This window comes from Phyllobates terribilis, unplaced genomic scaffold (genome assembly GCF_046119375.1).
Source record: "Phyllobates terribilis strain yellow unplaced genomic scaffold, ASM4611937v1 Scaffold_7__3_contigs__length_470593459, whole genome shotgun sequence".
Lineage (NCBI taxonomy): Eukaryota > Metazoa > Chordata > Amphibia > Anura > Dendrobatidae > Phyllobates > Phyllobates terribilis.
This window is the reverse complement of record NW_027362767.1, coordinates 402,559,598-402,574,042: the sequence shown is the minus strand read 5'-3', so window position 1 is coordinate 402,574,042 and position 14,445 is coordinate 402,559,598. Positions and strand designations below refer to the sequence as shown.

General features: G+C 47.9%; 1 protein-coding gene across 1 annotated transcript in view; it reads right to left on the bottom strand.

Annotated features, from left to right (window-relative positions):
* SPRED3 (sprouty related EVH1 domain containing 3) overlaps positions 1 to 14,445 on the bottom strand; it is a 71,090-nt gene that overhangs the window by 43,111 nt on the left and 13,534 nt on the right. The window contains exon 2 of the mRNA XM_073641633.1: positions 1,608 to 1,779. Coding sequence (XP_073497734.1) covers positions 1,608 to 1,779 — 172 coding nt within the window. The remainder of the gene's footprint in view (positions 1 to 1,607; positions 1,780 to 14,445) is intronic.

The window sequence follows — 14,445 nt, the reverse complement described above, 5'->3', positions numbered from 1 at the left end:
CGTCTGTCAGTAGGATGGACTGTTTTAAAGCAAGGCTTCCAAATTAATGCCGGCTCTATGTTTATATAGGCCATTGGATGACAGCGTACCAGTTGACGCCTTTTCGCTTTTGATTTTTCCTACTTATCTGCCAAGGAATGTAACTTTTTCATTTGTTTTTGGTCTATGGAGCAATATGTTTTCTTATGAGGCGAGATGTTGTTTTTATTGGAATCATTTTGAGGTCTATATGACTTTCTTATCTTCTTTCATTACATTTCTTTTTGGTGGCAAAGTGACCAAAAAGCAGCAAATCTGCCATTTCTATTTATTTTTTCCCATTGCGGTATTCACTATATGGGATAACTGTTATGTTTTATTAATTTGGACAGTCAAGCGCTCAACCTTACCAAATGCGTTCATCTCTTTTGTCTTTATTTTATTTCTATTCTGGGAAAAGAAGGAGTGATATTAACTTTTATTTATTTTTTTAACTTTCAATGGTCTACCTAGAAGACTTGAACTTGCGATCACTTGTACAATATGCTGCTATACTGTAATATTGCAATGTATTGTACAATTACTGTCCAGTCCACAGGCTGGACTTCAAAGTTGTACAAACTCGGCAGCCATGACAATGTCATCACAATCACATTGCGGTGGGCCGGGGGGAAAGCGGGTGATGCGGGTAGGAAGGGACACCTTCCTCCATTTCTAACCTTTTAAATGCGGCTCTAACAATTGGCAGCAGAATGTAATCAGTTACACTCAGGTGTGAGCTGTACAATACAGCTGGCACCCGTGCTATACATGCAGTGCGTACATCTGCTGGACATGTACCGTGGCTGTCACAGATTGAAACCTGAGCAGAGTGGGCTCCGCCGTAACCTCCGACACTTGCCCAGGTGCTGGCGTCGGACCTGATCCTTTTAGACAGACAGGACAATAGAAATATCTGCAGCTTCCATCAATTACCTAGAGCAAAGTGCACCACTGCCTCTCTATTTGGAGGACCCGGCTTGTTTATGCATTACAAGAATAGCTTATTGATTTCAATGGACACCTTGTAATGCTACATTTCCCCTGTGGGGGAGCTGTAGGGAAAACTGAACACTTGTTGCTGAGATCCCACATAGTTTGCAGCTGACCTAGCGGCAGAAAACATCTGGTTGTCTTATTTTTGAGGGACTCTTCTTAACAGGGGTTGTAAAAAACAAGTGGGCCAATTGGTGACCCACTTAGAGGTGGCACATATAATTTGTAATTTGACTAATAAATAATTAAGACAATCAAAGCAGATGCAAGTTATAGGTTTTTTTTGGTTAGGGCATGCTAAAAAAAAATCTATCCTTGTGTCCTTTATGAGCATTTATAAGACGCCTGAAGATTATAGTGAACTTGTCATTGAAAGGTCAGCTGTCAACGTGAGGAACCCTGAGATGAATCAGGGGGGTTCCTAGTGCTTGGTAACTTCTAATGCCGAATATAGGTCAACCGCTCAACATGGCCGACGGATGTGAGTGAGGATGATAGAGCGTCATAAATGTCTTATTCCTAATCCTATCCAACATATGAAAAATAACATTTACTCTATGTTTCTATACATTTTACATGACCATGATACGTACAGTCTGATCTCTCAGCCTTTCCCCACGGATAAGGTAGTCTCGTTGGTGAGAGGTGTCTGGTCGTCGAACTTTGCAAATCATTACGTGACTGAGACCTCCTCCTCCCATAGGCACCCAGCCCCCACTAGAGTCGTCTCTGGACATCACCACTGCGCGGACTCTCACGATGTAACTACAACAGCAAAGAAAAGGGCAAAAGTTTCAAAAACACTCGGACAAGAATATGAAACCAACATGCCTTCCATATTCCAGATTATTCCCTTGCTTATTTTTTTTTTTTTTTTTTCATACAAAATAGGCACTAATGACATAAATCAACCACAGCCGTGTGTACTTAGGGAGTTTAGAGCATTTATAACCAAATTTCAATTAAAGGAAAGCTACTGTATTATCAGAAAATGATAACTGACTGTTTAATTTAGCTTTTTGTGTTACATCTAGTTAAAAAAAAAATGTTTAATGTCACAATTTTTATTAAAAAAACAAATTTTTTATTCTTTTTAGAGGCTTTTTAGACTTGTACATCCTGTACATTCAGGAGGAATTTATCAGTAAGAGGCAAGATTACAATGACAGGTAACACCTCTATACACAGCTGATAACACAGGATTCTCCAACCACAATACGCAATGTCACAGCTGACCCCTTCCCTTTACGATGACCTCTGAACACGCTCATTAGATGCTTCAATACAAATGGTAGGGGTGGAGTCTGTTCATTGCTGCTAATGCACATGTGCTGTTTCCTCAAACAACAGGAAGTTAGAGTCTAAAACAAAACCCCAGTGGCCGGTTTGAGAATTACAAGATTTCTCTTTTTTTTTAAATACAAATTGTGATATGGAAAAAAACATTGCCAAAAATGGAAACAAAATACATTTAACACAAAAAACCTGATTTAAACAATAGGTAATTTTCTGATGCTAGCTTCTCTTTAAAGAGACACTACTGATATCCCGTGCAAAGCTTAATACAGGCCTCAAATACAGGTAGATTCACTCGAAAGATACCCCGAATATTCTGTAACAACTATTGCTAGGAAAAACAAACTTAACGTGCAATGTGCTCCTCAATTTATCGAGCTTAGAACATGCCGGGATTATGAAAAAGCGATGAGTAAAGAGCCAGACAGTTGTACCGACATGTAGTCTCTGTTTGCGACTTCCGGGTGCATGACAGAAATTGAGACCTTTTTCGGCAACAGTGGCTTTGGCCACCACCATACTTCTTTCTTTGGGGTATGCTCATAAGAAAAGTCTAATGGAAAAAGCCACGTAGCGTGGAAGATTTTAACATCCAAGGTGAAATTGCTATAATTTCCCCCAATATGTTTGCCGATACGTACAGGAACATGGAGCGCCACGTGAGAATGTGTTTGGCAGAAAACGGAGATCACTTCCAGCGTCGATGAAAACTGAAGTTACAATAGAATATTTGGGGCCTATTTTCAGTGAATCTCCCTGTACTTCATCATCAGTCATAGTGAATTAACACAAATATATATACAAGACATAAGCAGGTCAGTATTTTATGCCTGGTTCTTTGACCTCAAACGCAAACCCCACAACACAGGATAGCACATTGATGGACACAGAAATGTCAGGGTTAAACTGAAACTTATTTATTCAACTTGAGGCAAGGAAGTCTCATGAGAATAATCTCTCTCTGCGGGCACAAGCTTAACGGTTGCACACTGGATAATGACAGAGCTTGTGTCAGGATTTATGCTGCCCTTCTACAGTTTGACCACTAGTGGCTACTATTGTTCACCTTAATAATTGTGTTGCAGTTTCACTCCTTACCACTGGAGGCTGCTGTTGTGTTCTGCAATTGCCCTTTACCAAGATGGCGGATTCTGATTCTATGGAATTCATTTGTTTCCTGTTTGGGCCTACTTAAAGTCGCATGGATCTGTCACTCATTGCTTGAGTATTGTGTCTAGCTGTTAGCCTAGTTTCAGTCTCCAGCTCCGGAAATTCTTACCCTGACTGTTCTAATTCATCTACGGATTGTTTCCTACAACTCCTTGCTATCTCCAAGAACTCCTACTACCGCTTGCTATTCCTGCTTGTGCTCCTTCGGCCACTGGTTTCCAGCAGTACTTCGCCAGTATCGTAACAGCTTGATGGTTACACTTCGACCCTGAGGCACTGAGATTTCCAGTTAAACAGGAACAGGTTGAGGTGGTTATACATGTAGGTCAATTTGGGGTGTAACTCTCTGCACAGAGGGTCACAATTTTGGTCAGGGCATTTCTCTTATATGGTCATCAGAAAGGGGTATATCATCCCAGGTCCTTTGACCATGAAAGCACACAAATCCCCATATCATAAGTGGCCCTTGATAGTGACCTGAGCTCAGTCTGCGTATCCACCCCTTCCCAAATCTACTGTATAATATTAATATGTTAGATATCAGATGCACATTTATGGAGGGGACCCAGGAGCTAGACCCGCTCACTACGCTGCCAGCGACAGCTGTATTATATAGCCGACATCTTCTAAAAGTATCGATGGTGGTATGGCAGTTTGGGGGGCACTGAAGACCCTCGTTGTGGTGAGGCCAGGGACTGGAAATTCATATTCCCAGGTATGAAGGTCTCAGCAGGAATGCTAGTCTGTCTGACTTCAAAGGACCCCAGGGGGTTGGAGGGCCATGTGTTCCCCCCTTCTTCCTGCTGCTTCCAGGTAATCAGCATTAACACAATGGGTACCTGGGCATGCAGTCTCACCTCAGAGAGGACAAAGTATTTACATCAGCATTTGTTTCCCTTCAATACATCAACCCCTGGGAGCCTCTGTTCGATTCCAGGGTGACAAGCCAGGAGAGAATTGAATACAGGTCAGCTAGGATACATACCTTTGTAGTGCAAACGCCTATTCCTGACAAGAGTATGGGGGAGCTAATTGAATCATGGCAATGAGGAATAGCTAATTGAATTACCTCTGAAGTCAGGGGAAGCTCCTGTGTTAGATCAATTACCATGCGCACCTTACAATGAGAATATTGCTGGGAAATGGATTATGAAATGTATGATAGAAGGGAAGAGGAGATTACATGTAAATCGCCTATTTTCTGCCCTGCCCAAGTTACGTATAAATGTGTCCCTCTGTGAGAGAGGAGGCGTCTTCTGTTGAGGGTCACCTGTCGCTACAGATGGGCAGAAAGACACAAGGAACCGCCCTGGACCCATGACAGCACCCTTCCTGCCGTGTCCAGAGACCTTTGATGAAAGTGTGGTATATTCACTTTTATTCCTTTTAATTTTACTGTATCGTATTATTGCTTCCTTACTGTATTTGTCTGACTACTGTATATATATATCTTGTAACCGCTTGTATATATTGTACCTAGCATCGCTCTTTTGAGTAAATAAATATATAAAATTTATAAGCTCGCTTCACATTATCCTAAACCCGGAACTCACGGAAGTTGTGAGGAAGGATCAGGGGCACGTGGCTCCGATCGGTTTGTGACAATTGGTGGCAGCGGTGGGATTTGGATATCTGTGAACTGAGCTCGGTGCTAGTTAGTAGATCAGACATAGTATACAGTGAAAGCGTGTGTACGATACTGTACCCTTCCCCCTCTTAGTTTTCTGTCCTATCTTTTATTTGGCTACGGTCTCTGGTGGATGGCATACTGCCTCAGAAGCAAAGGTTCCCAGATGAGTGCTACCAGAGGGGACGCTGAGCAGATGGAAGGTGGCAGTGTGGTGCCAGTCGCTGACCAGACTGAGGTGTCAGCGGAGGGTGGAAGTGCCCCCAACACCCACGAAAATCCTGGACATTCTGTTATGCAATCCACAGCTCCAGCTGGAGGGGCCAGTAACCCGGCCCTGGACGCTCTTATGCAAGCCTACCTCCAGGCTCTGAGAGATGGACAGCAGGAGCAGAGCCAGGCCGTGCTCCACATGTGGCAAGCTGAGCGAGATGCCCAGGAAAGAAAGTGGCAAGCTGAGCGAGATGCCCAGGAAAGAAAGGAGCGAGCTGAGCGAGATGCGTGGCAAGCTGAGCGAGATGCCCGGGAAAGAAAGGAGGAGAGGCAGTACCAGCTACAGTTAGCCCAGCTGCGGAGCCGGCAGGACCCACCGGCTAAAACAGCACAGACTCCAGCAGCCCCAAAAGCTAAGCTGCGCTCAGAGGATCTGCCTGTCCTGGAATCGGACGGAGACCTGGACCTTTTCCTGAAAGGGTTTGAACAGGTGTGTCTCCAGTACCAGGTACCCAAGGCAGACTGGGCACGCACCCTGTCCACCAGGCTAAGTGGGAGAGCCCTGGACGCTTTCTCGTCTCTCCCTGCAGCCCAGCAGCAGGACTATGACCTCATTAAAGCTGCGCTGATCCTGAGGTACCGTCTCACGCCTGAGGTGTACAGAGTGAAATTCCACAGCCTGAGGAAACGACCGACCGAGAGCCACCTAGAGACTCTGCTCCAGATGAGTGTCCAGCTTCACAGATGGGCAGAGGGAGAGATAGACCACCCCGACGAAGCAACCTTGGATCTGTTCCTCAAAGAGCAATTCTTAAACATTTGCTCGGAGGAAGTACAACAATATGTCCTGGACCGGAAACCCCAAGATGCCAGAACTACTGCGGAGCTAGCGGATGAGTACGTCGCCAACCGGACGTCGCGGAGACCCGTCAGCACCAGCTGGAGGGGGGGTAAGACCAATCCTGTTGCGGGTAACCCTGCAGTTTCCCCTGAGACTACCCCCGCCCGAAAACCTATGGGCCCCATTGTTCCCCCTTCCAAGCCCCAGGGAGGACCCCCTCGATGTCATGCCTGCAATCAGCCGGGTCATTACATGGCGAACTGCCCTAGCCAGAAGAGGAACCCCCCTACTTCCCAAACCCCAGCAACGGGTCCAACAGTTTATGTGGTGGGGAGGGGTGGGGCCAGGCCCAATGACAATCTCCAGCAAGTGACTGTGGGGAATAAAGTGGTTATGGGACTAAGGCACACGGGGGCCGATGTGACCCTAGTACAGCCTGAACTGGTACCCCCGGAGAGTATCATCCCTGGAAAGACGCTGACCGTCAGTGGGGTGGGTACGGAGAAGATAACTCTACCCATGGCTTGTGTGCATCTGGATTGGGGTGTGGACAAGGGGCTGGTAGAGGTCGGGGTTACATCTTGTCTCCCTGCTAATGTCTTGTTGGGGACAGACTTGGGGTCTCTCACCTCTCAGTATGGGAAGAGAACAACCCCACTGCCCCGTGGTAATGTATCTGTAAGTGATATTATACTTTGTGGTACCGTACATGCTGATCCTTGTAGTGATGTGCCAGCTGACAGGAGTGCAGCTGGGGGGGATTTAGCCCCCCTTCCTGCTCTCTCAGCTGACATGTCCAGTTCTGAACTTTTCAGTGAAAATGCTAATGGAATTCATTGTCGTGCTAATGAACTCTCTGGCTTGGCTGAGGAGCTGGTGGGGGCCTTGCCTGCCCCACTCAACTGTCAGCTTGCACATGATCCCTCCAGCAGCTCAAAACCTAGTGAACCTGTCAAGTGTGTATCACATGTTGGGGCAACCCCCAGTGACCCCACAACCCATCCAGGTGAGGGAAGGGGACCGGGACTCCCTGAGGAGACCCCGGGCATTGCTGTGGTCACCCGCAGCAGGAGGGCTCAGGAGGCAGAGGCCGCTTTGCACCCTGACTCCTCCACCCCATCACCTGGCTCTGGGACTGGGCCCACTGGTGTTAACCTCCCAGCGCCGTTCCCTGAGGGTTCCGGCGAGAGTGCGGCCTTCAGGTCCCTGTTAGCGGGCTCCAGCCAGGAGTTCCAGGCGGCTGTCCAAGCCGACAGCAGCCTGGAAGCCTTGAAGGAACGCGCAGGTAAGCCCCCCTTGGAGACAGATAAGGACCGCTTGTTCTGGGACCAAGGGAGGCTGTATAGGGAAACACTGCCCACAGATGAACAAGAAGGTTGGCGCGGCGAGAGGCACCTAGTGGTACCTCAGCCGTATCGGGCTGAGTTGTTACGGCTCGCGCATGAGATTCCGTTGGCTGGTCACCTAGGGGTCGCTAAGACCAAGGCTCGGCTAGCCCACTTGTTTTATTGGCCTAAGATGGGGACAGCAGTAGCTGCCTACTGCCGTTCGTGTGTCACCTGTCAGAGGATGGGGAAGGCGGGGCCAGGCCCTAAAGCCCTATTGATACCTCTGCCCATAATAGGTGAGCCTTTCCAGCAGATTGCTGTGGACCTCATTGGGCCGCTGCCCATTCCCAGCAGCTCCGGGAAACGCTACATACTAACGGTAGTGGACTACGCTACTAGGTACCCAGAAGCTGTCGCGCTGTCCTCCATCCGGGCAGACGTAGTGGCCAAAGCCCTGCTGGAAATCTTCACCCGTGTTGGTTTCCCCCAGGAGATGCTCACGGACCGAGGGACCCAGTTCATGTCTGACTTGATGCAGAGCCTGTGTAACCAAACAGGGGTGCAACATCTGGTGTCCAGCCCGTATCACCCACAGACTAATGGCCTGTGTGAACGGTTCAATGGCACGTTGAAACAGATGATCCGAATGTTGGTCGAGTCCCAGGGACGCGACTGGGAGCGACACCTCCCACATCTGTTGTTTGCTTACCGGGAAGTGCCTCAAGCCTCGACGGGGTTCTCCCCCTTCGAGCTCCTGTATGGAAGATGGGTACAGGGACCCCTCGCTCTCGTGAGGGAATCCTGGGAGGAAGAAGCAGCCACCCCGGGCGTTTCAGTCGTGGAATTTGTCTTGCGATTCCGTGACAGAATGCAGGCTCTGACGCAGCTGGTGCATGACAACATGGTCCAGGCCCAGGCAGAGCAGAAGCGCTGGTATGACCAGAATGCACGGGAGAGGACATACCAGGAAGGGCAGAAAGTATGGGTCCTAGTCCCTGTGCCCCAGGACAAGCTTCAGGCAAGATGGGAGGGCCCTTATGACGTGCATCAGCAGCTCAGCAAGGTCAATTACCTGGTCACAATTGACCCGGTCCGGAACAGGCAGAAGATCTTCCATGTCAACATGATGAAAGCGCATCATGACAGGGAAGCCTGTGCCTTTCCGGTGTGCAGTCTGCCGGAGGAAGGGAAGGAGGAGGACCTCATGGATCTGCTCGCCCATGCCCGTGCGGGAGGGTCCATGGAGGATGCCCCCATGAACATCCTTCTGTCTGAGGACCAACGGTCCCAGCTGAAGGAGGTCATGCGCCCTTTCCCTGGCCTCCTCTCGGGAAAGCCCGGGCTGACAAAGCTGGCAGTCCACCGAGTGGACACGGGGAATCACGCCCCTATCCGGCGAACGGCATATCGCGTCTCCTTGGAGGTACAGGAGCAAATGCGGAAGGAGATTGCCGAGATGCTGGAGCTGGGGGTGATCCGCCCGTCCACCAGCGCATGGGCCTCACCTGTAAAAGGACCGGATGACCCGGTTCTGTGTGGATTACAGGGGGCTCAATGCCATTACCGCCGATGACGCGTTCCCCATGCCGCGCATCGATGACCTGCTTGACCGGTTGGGCAAGGCTCAGTACTTGACCATCATGGACTTGAGCCGAGGATACTGGCAGATTCCCCTGTCCCCAGAGGCACAGGAGAAATCAGCCTTTATCACTCCTTTTGGACTGTATGAGCCCACCGTCATGCCATTTGGCATGAAGAATGCCCCCCGCCACTTTCCAGCGGATGGTCAACACCTTGCTGTCAGGGTGCGAAGGATTCGTTGCTGTGTACCTGGATGACATTGCTGTCTTCAGCCCCACTTGGGAGGAACACCTTCGGCACCTGTCAGAGGTGCTGGTGCGGATCCACCGGGCAGGCTTGACCATCAAGCCGGGAAAGTGTCAGATGGGCATGACCGAGGTCCAATACCTGGGACACCGGGTAGGTGGGGGGAAACTGAGACCAGAACCCGGGAAGGTGGATGCAATCACGACCTGGCCCACCCCAAGGACCAAGAAACAGGTGATGTCTTTCTTGGGTACGGCCGGGGACTATAGGAAGTTCGTACAGGACTATAGTGCCCTGGCCAAGCCCCTGACAGACCTCACCAAGAAGAAGCTGCCGCAAGCCGTCAACTGGACAGCGGACTGCGAGCACTCCTTCCAGGCCTTGAAAGCTGCCCTGGTGGCAACCCCTGTACTCCAGGCGTACGATGACTCCCGGCCGCTTGTAGTAAAGACTGACGCCAGCACCTACGGACTCGGTGCGGTGCTGAGCCAACCTGACTCAGCAGGTCAAGAGCACCCTGTTCAATACCTCAGTTGGAAACTTCTGCCGAGGGAAGTGGCCTACTCTACGGTGGAGAAGGAATGCCTGGCGATCGTGTGGGCTCTGCAGCATCTGCAGCCATACGTGTACGGGCGCCATTTCACCATGGTGACGGACCACAACCCCCTCACTTGGCTATCTCGAGTAGCCGGTGAGAACAGAAGGTTGTTGCGTTGAAGCCTAGCTCTCCAACACTACAACTTTGATGTTCGGTATAGGTCCGGCCGGGCCCACGGTAAAGCAGATGGGTTATCCAGGCAAGGGGAGGCAGCTGAAGTGCTTGCGGATGATGAACGATGAGGTCTTCCTCCGAACGCACTCTAAAAGGGGGAGGTGTGGTGAGGCCAGGGACTGGAAATTCATATTCCCAGGTATGAAGGTCTCAGCAGAAATGCTAGTCTGTCTGACTTCAAAGGACCCCAGGGGGTTGGAGGGCCATGTGTTCCCTCCTTCTTCCTGCTGCTTCCAGGTAATCAGCATTAACACAATGGGTACCTGGGCATGCAGTCTCACCTCAGAGAGGACAAAGTATTTACATCAGCATTTGTTTCCCTTCAATACATCAACCCCTGGGAGCCTCTGTTCGATTCCAGGGTGACAAGCCAGGAGAGAATTGAATACAGGTCAGCTAGGATACATACCTTTGTAGTGCAAACGCCCATTCCTGACAAGAGTATGGGGGAGCTAATTGAATCATGGCAATGAGGAATAGCTAATTGAATTACCTCTGAAGTCAGGGGAAGCTCCAGTGTTAGATCAATTACCATGCGCACCTTACAATGAGAATATTGCTGGGAAATGGATTATGAAATGTCTGATAGAAGGGAAGAGGAGATTACATGTAAATCGCCTATTTTCCGCCCTGCCCAAGTTACGTATAAATGTGTCCCTCTGTGAGAGAGGAGGCGTCTTCTGTTGAGGGTCACCTGTCGCTACAGATGGGCAGAAAGACACAAGGAACCGCCCTGGACCCATGACAGCACCCTTCCTGCCGTGTCCAGAGACCTTTGATGAAAGTGTGGTATATTCACTTTTATTCCTTTTTGTTTTACTGTATCGTATTACTGCTTCCTTACTGTATTTGTCTGACTACTGTATATATATATATATATATATATATATATATCTTGTAACCGCTTGTATATATTGTACCTAGCATCGCTCTTTTGAGTAAATAAATATATAAAATTTCTAAGCTCGCATCACATTATCCTAAACCCGGAACTCACGGAAGTTGTGAGGAAGGATCAGGGGCACGTGGCTCTGATCGGTTTGTGACACTTGTCAATACTGTGTTGGTGCTTATATGAAGCCCTGTATTGCAGTGAATTGGACAAGTGGTCATATGATGGCCAATGGGACTAAGAAATGTGTAAAAAAAATTTTAAAAATATTTAAATAAAAGTTCAATTTACCTTTTAAAAAAGTTCAAAAAGTTAGGAAAAAAATAAATGTAGCAGCTCGTGAATTCACATATTACATATATATTCTTTAAAAAAAGAAGTCACACAACCCTTCAAGGACATGTTTTTCTTGCAAATGGGGTATAGCGGTAATCAAAAGATCTGGATGTAATAAAAATAGACAGTATGCAGCGACCAGGGTTGGACTGACCCAAAGGAGGATTCTAGGGAAAGCCCAAATTCTGACACAACCCTGAACTCAGCCCATGAGGTTCAACGCAGACAACCCTACTTGCAAATCACGTAGGTCTATCAATTTTGGGGTTGTGGGGCTCCATGACAATATTTAGCTGTGGTAAAATTGCAAGAAGCTACAACTGTCCCTTAACTTCAATCTTTCCCTATTGCTGGTGGATTGCCATGATTGCAAAAATTCCAACCAATGTTATATTCTGCTGTGAAGAACAAAATTATGTTGAGGAAATCACTGATGTAGAAGAGAAGTGAGACAAGCGGGATACCAAAGGTGGCATAGCGTGGGTTCACAACGGTGACTTCCCTGGGGGCTAAATTCTGTGTGGGCACAAAATGTTGGGCCCTCCCTGCCACCATTGTCAAATAATCCATGGAGACTTCCATTGTAGCGCTAGCAAACACCGCCTCTTCTTGGAGCAGTGCACTGGCACATATATAATGTAGTGAGCTTTGTCATCTCAGTCACTGCCTATGCAGACTGCAGCAGCCGACGATAGACTCATCTTGACTGCTGCACTCTGCATAGGCAGCGACTGAGATGACAGAGGCTGAGCAGCCAATGAATTGTGCTGCATTGTGTTCTTCTACAGCTGTATGATCTTAGCCATTTATGTTTGACCCTGAAACCCTGCAGCGTTTCAGAGAAAAAAATGCTTTTAAACATATCGTGGGCTAAGCCGCACGGGTGACTAGTCGAAAAGGCGGCTTCTCCCCTCCGGCAGCCATTGACTCACAGGTCTCTTCTGATACATGCACATAGAGAGAGACCTGTCACTCAAAGGGAGCAAGCAGGAAGAAGCTCTGAATAACCCCGCAAACACCACATATTCACAGCTTTCGGTGTACACTGTGCATAGGCAGAAAGCAGCCAATCAGTTGAGCAATGACTAAAGACCTTGTCTAAAACGCGTATTCTGATTTCATTGCTGTTGGATCATGTGGCTTTATCATATTTTCAATAAATATTAGTTATAAGAAGATCCAGATGCTGGATTTGTTTAACCTATTACTTCTGGGACTTGCAGTATTACAAGATTTCTGTGCATCCTGATTTCTACTTAATATGGGTAAGCTGATTCTTTTCCGTTTACTTACTCTAATGCTAATCTCCTGCTGATAAAACAGGGATTTTATCAAAACTACAGCAAGCAGCCCAGTAAGTGATACATCACTGGAATCAGGGTCTCTGCCCCTACATTATGTTTCTATCAGATTAGGTGACAAAAACCTGGTGGCAAATTCCCTTTAAGAATTTTTTCACTTGCATCGGGTAATAACAAACAGGATTTAATAGGAAGCTGTCATCAGAAAATGACATGTTTAAATAAAACTTTAGTGTTAATTTTTCTTTATCACAATCTGTATTAGGTTAAGTTCACACGATGCGTTTTTGATGGATTTTCGCTGCGGTTTTCCCGCCGCGGAAACGCTGCGTAAATGTTTGTTAATAGGTCTGCCAGGTATAGCAATGCGAATCCGGATGTGCTGTGCACATTATGCGGAAATTCCCGCTCCGGATTCGCATTGCGGTAAAAACCACAGCATGACCATTGTTTTGGCGTTTCTGCAGCAAATTTGCACCCATTGACTTCCATTGAATCGCAGTAAACCCGCAGCTATAATATCTATACCTGTGGATATGCTGCGTTTCAATGAAAGTCAATGGGTGCAAAATCGCGCCGGAAACGCGCTGCGGGTGGTATCCCGGTTGGGTGAGGAGGACTACATCTCCTCTCATTCGACTGCCGCTCTTGCTGATAACAGCGAGAAAGGCGTGGATGGGAGGAGCAGTAGTCTGCTCTGCCCAGCCCGCGTGCCCGCGGTCAAAAAAAAAAAAAAAGGAAAAAAAAAAGAAAAATAAACCTTTATACTCAAATGTCCGGCAGCCCCCCGTGTCCTCCTGGTCTCCGGCGATGCTCTCTCCCCGGCGGCCAGCAGTATACTGCAGGGAGCGGGCTCGCTCCCCACAGTGTACCGAGCTGCCAGGACCTGCACTGACGTCACTGATCAGCTGATGGTCACGTGACCTATCAGCTAATTCCCACGTGACCTAACCCTGGGAACATTCGCAAGAATGTTCCCAGGGTGGTCAGCTGATCTTCAGCTGATCAACCCCAGTGACCTCCTGCAGCATGTATACTGACAGGGGTGATTTTACACCCCTTTCAGTATACAATGCTGTCTTTTACAACAGTGACATCAATGATTTCTGATGTCACTGCTGTAGAAGTGACCCAGATCGCTGTGGGACATTCGGCGTAATTGTGGACTACGTCATTGACGGCGGACATGTGAGGGATATGGTTGTTTGTTTTTTTACTTTTTTTTAAGGAGATCCAGGGATTCGGGGACTGAGAGGGTAATAAAAAAATTGTAGAACCGTGTGTTTTTTATTTAATTAAAATACTTTATTCTGGCCGTGTCTTTTACTGAAAAGCGGTGATCATTTTACTGCGCAGTTAGTAATGGGGGAGTCTTATACACGTTATGGATGCGCCATTTCTGGGACTGCTGAGGAGTGATATTAATAGCCGCAGAGGGGGCTAGTATACATGGCCCCTTCCCTGGCTATTAATATCAGCCCGCAGCTGTCTGTTTAGCCTTTTCTGGTTAGATTTTATAGGGGGACTCCACGTCAATTTTTTTCTGGAGTCCCCCTGTAATCTACCCAGTAAAGGCTAAACAAACAGCTGTGGGCTGATATTAATAGCCAGGGAACATTGTTGGCTAATGGCCTCTTCCCCGGCTACTAATATCAGCCCCCAGCGGTCGGCTTTCCCTCTGCTGGTTATAAAAATGACGCGGGAGCGCACACCATTTTTTTTTTTTTTTTTTTTAGACTCTGTGCCCATGATCTGGACGTAGCACCACTTTGGACGCATATTTTTTGCTGCGTCCAAAACGTTCAATTCTATTGAACGCAGGTAAATC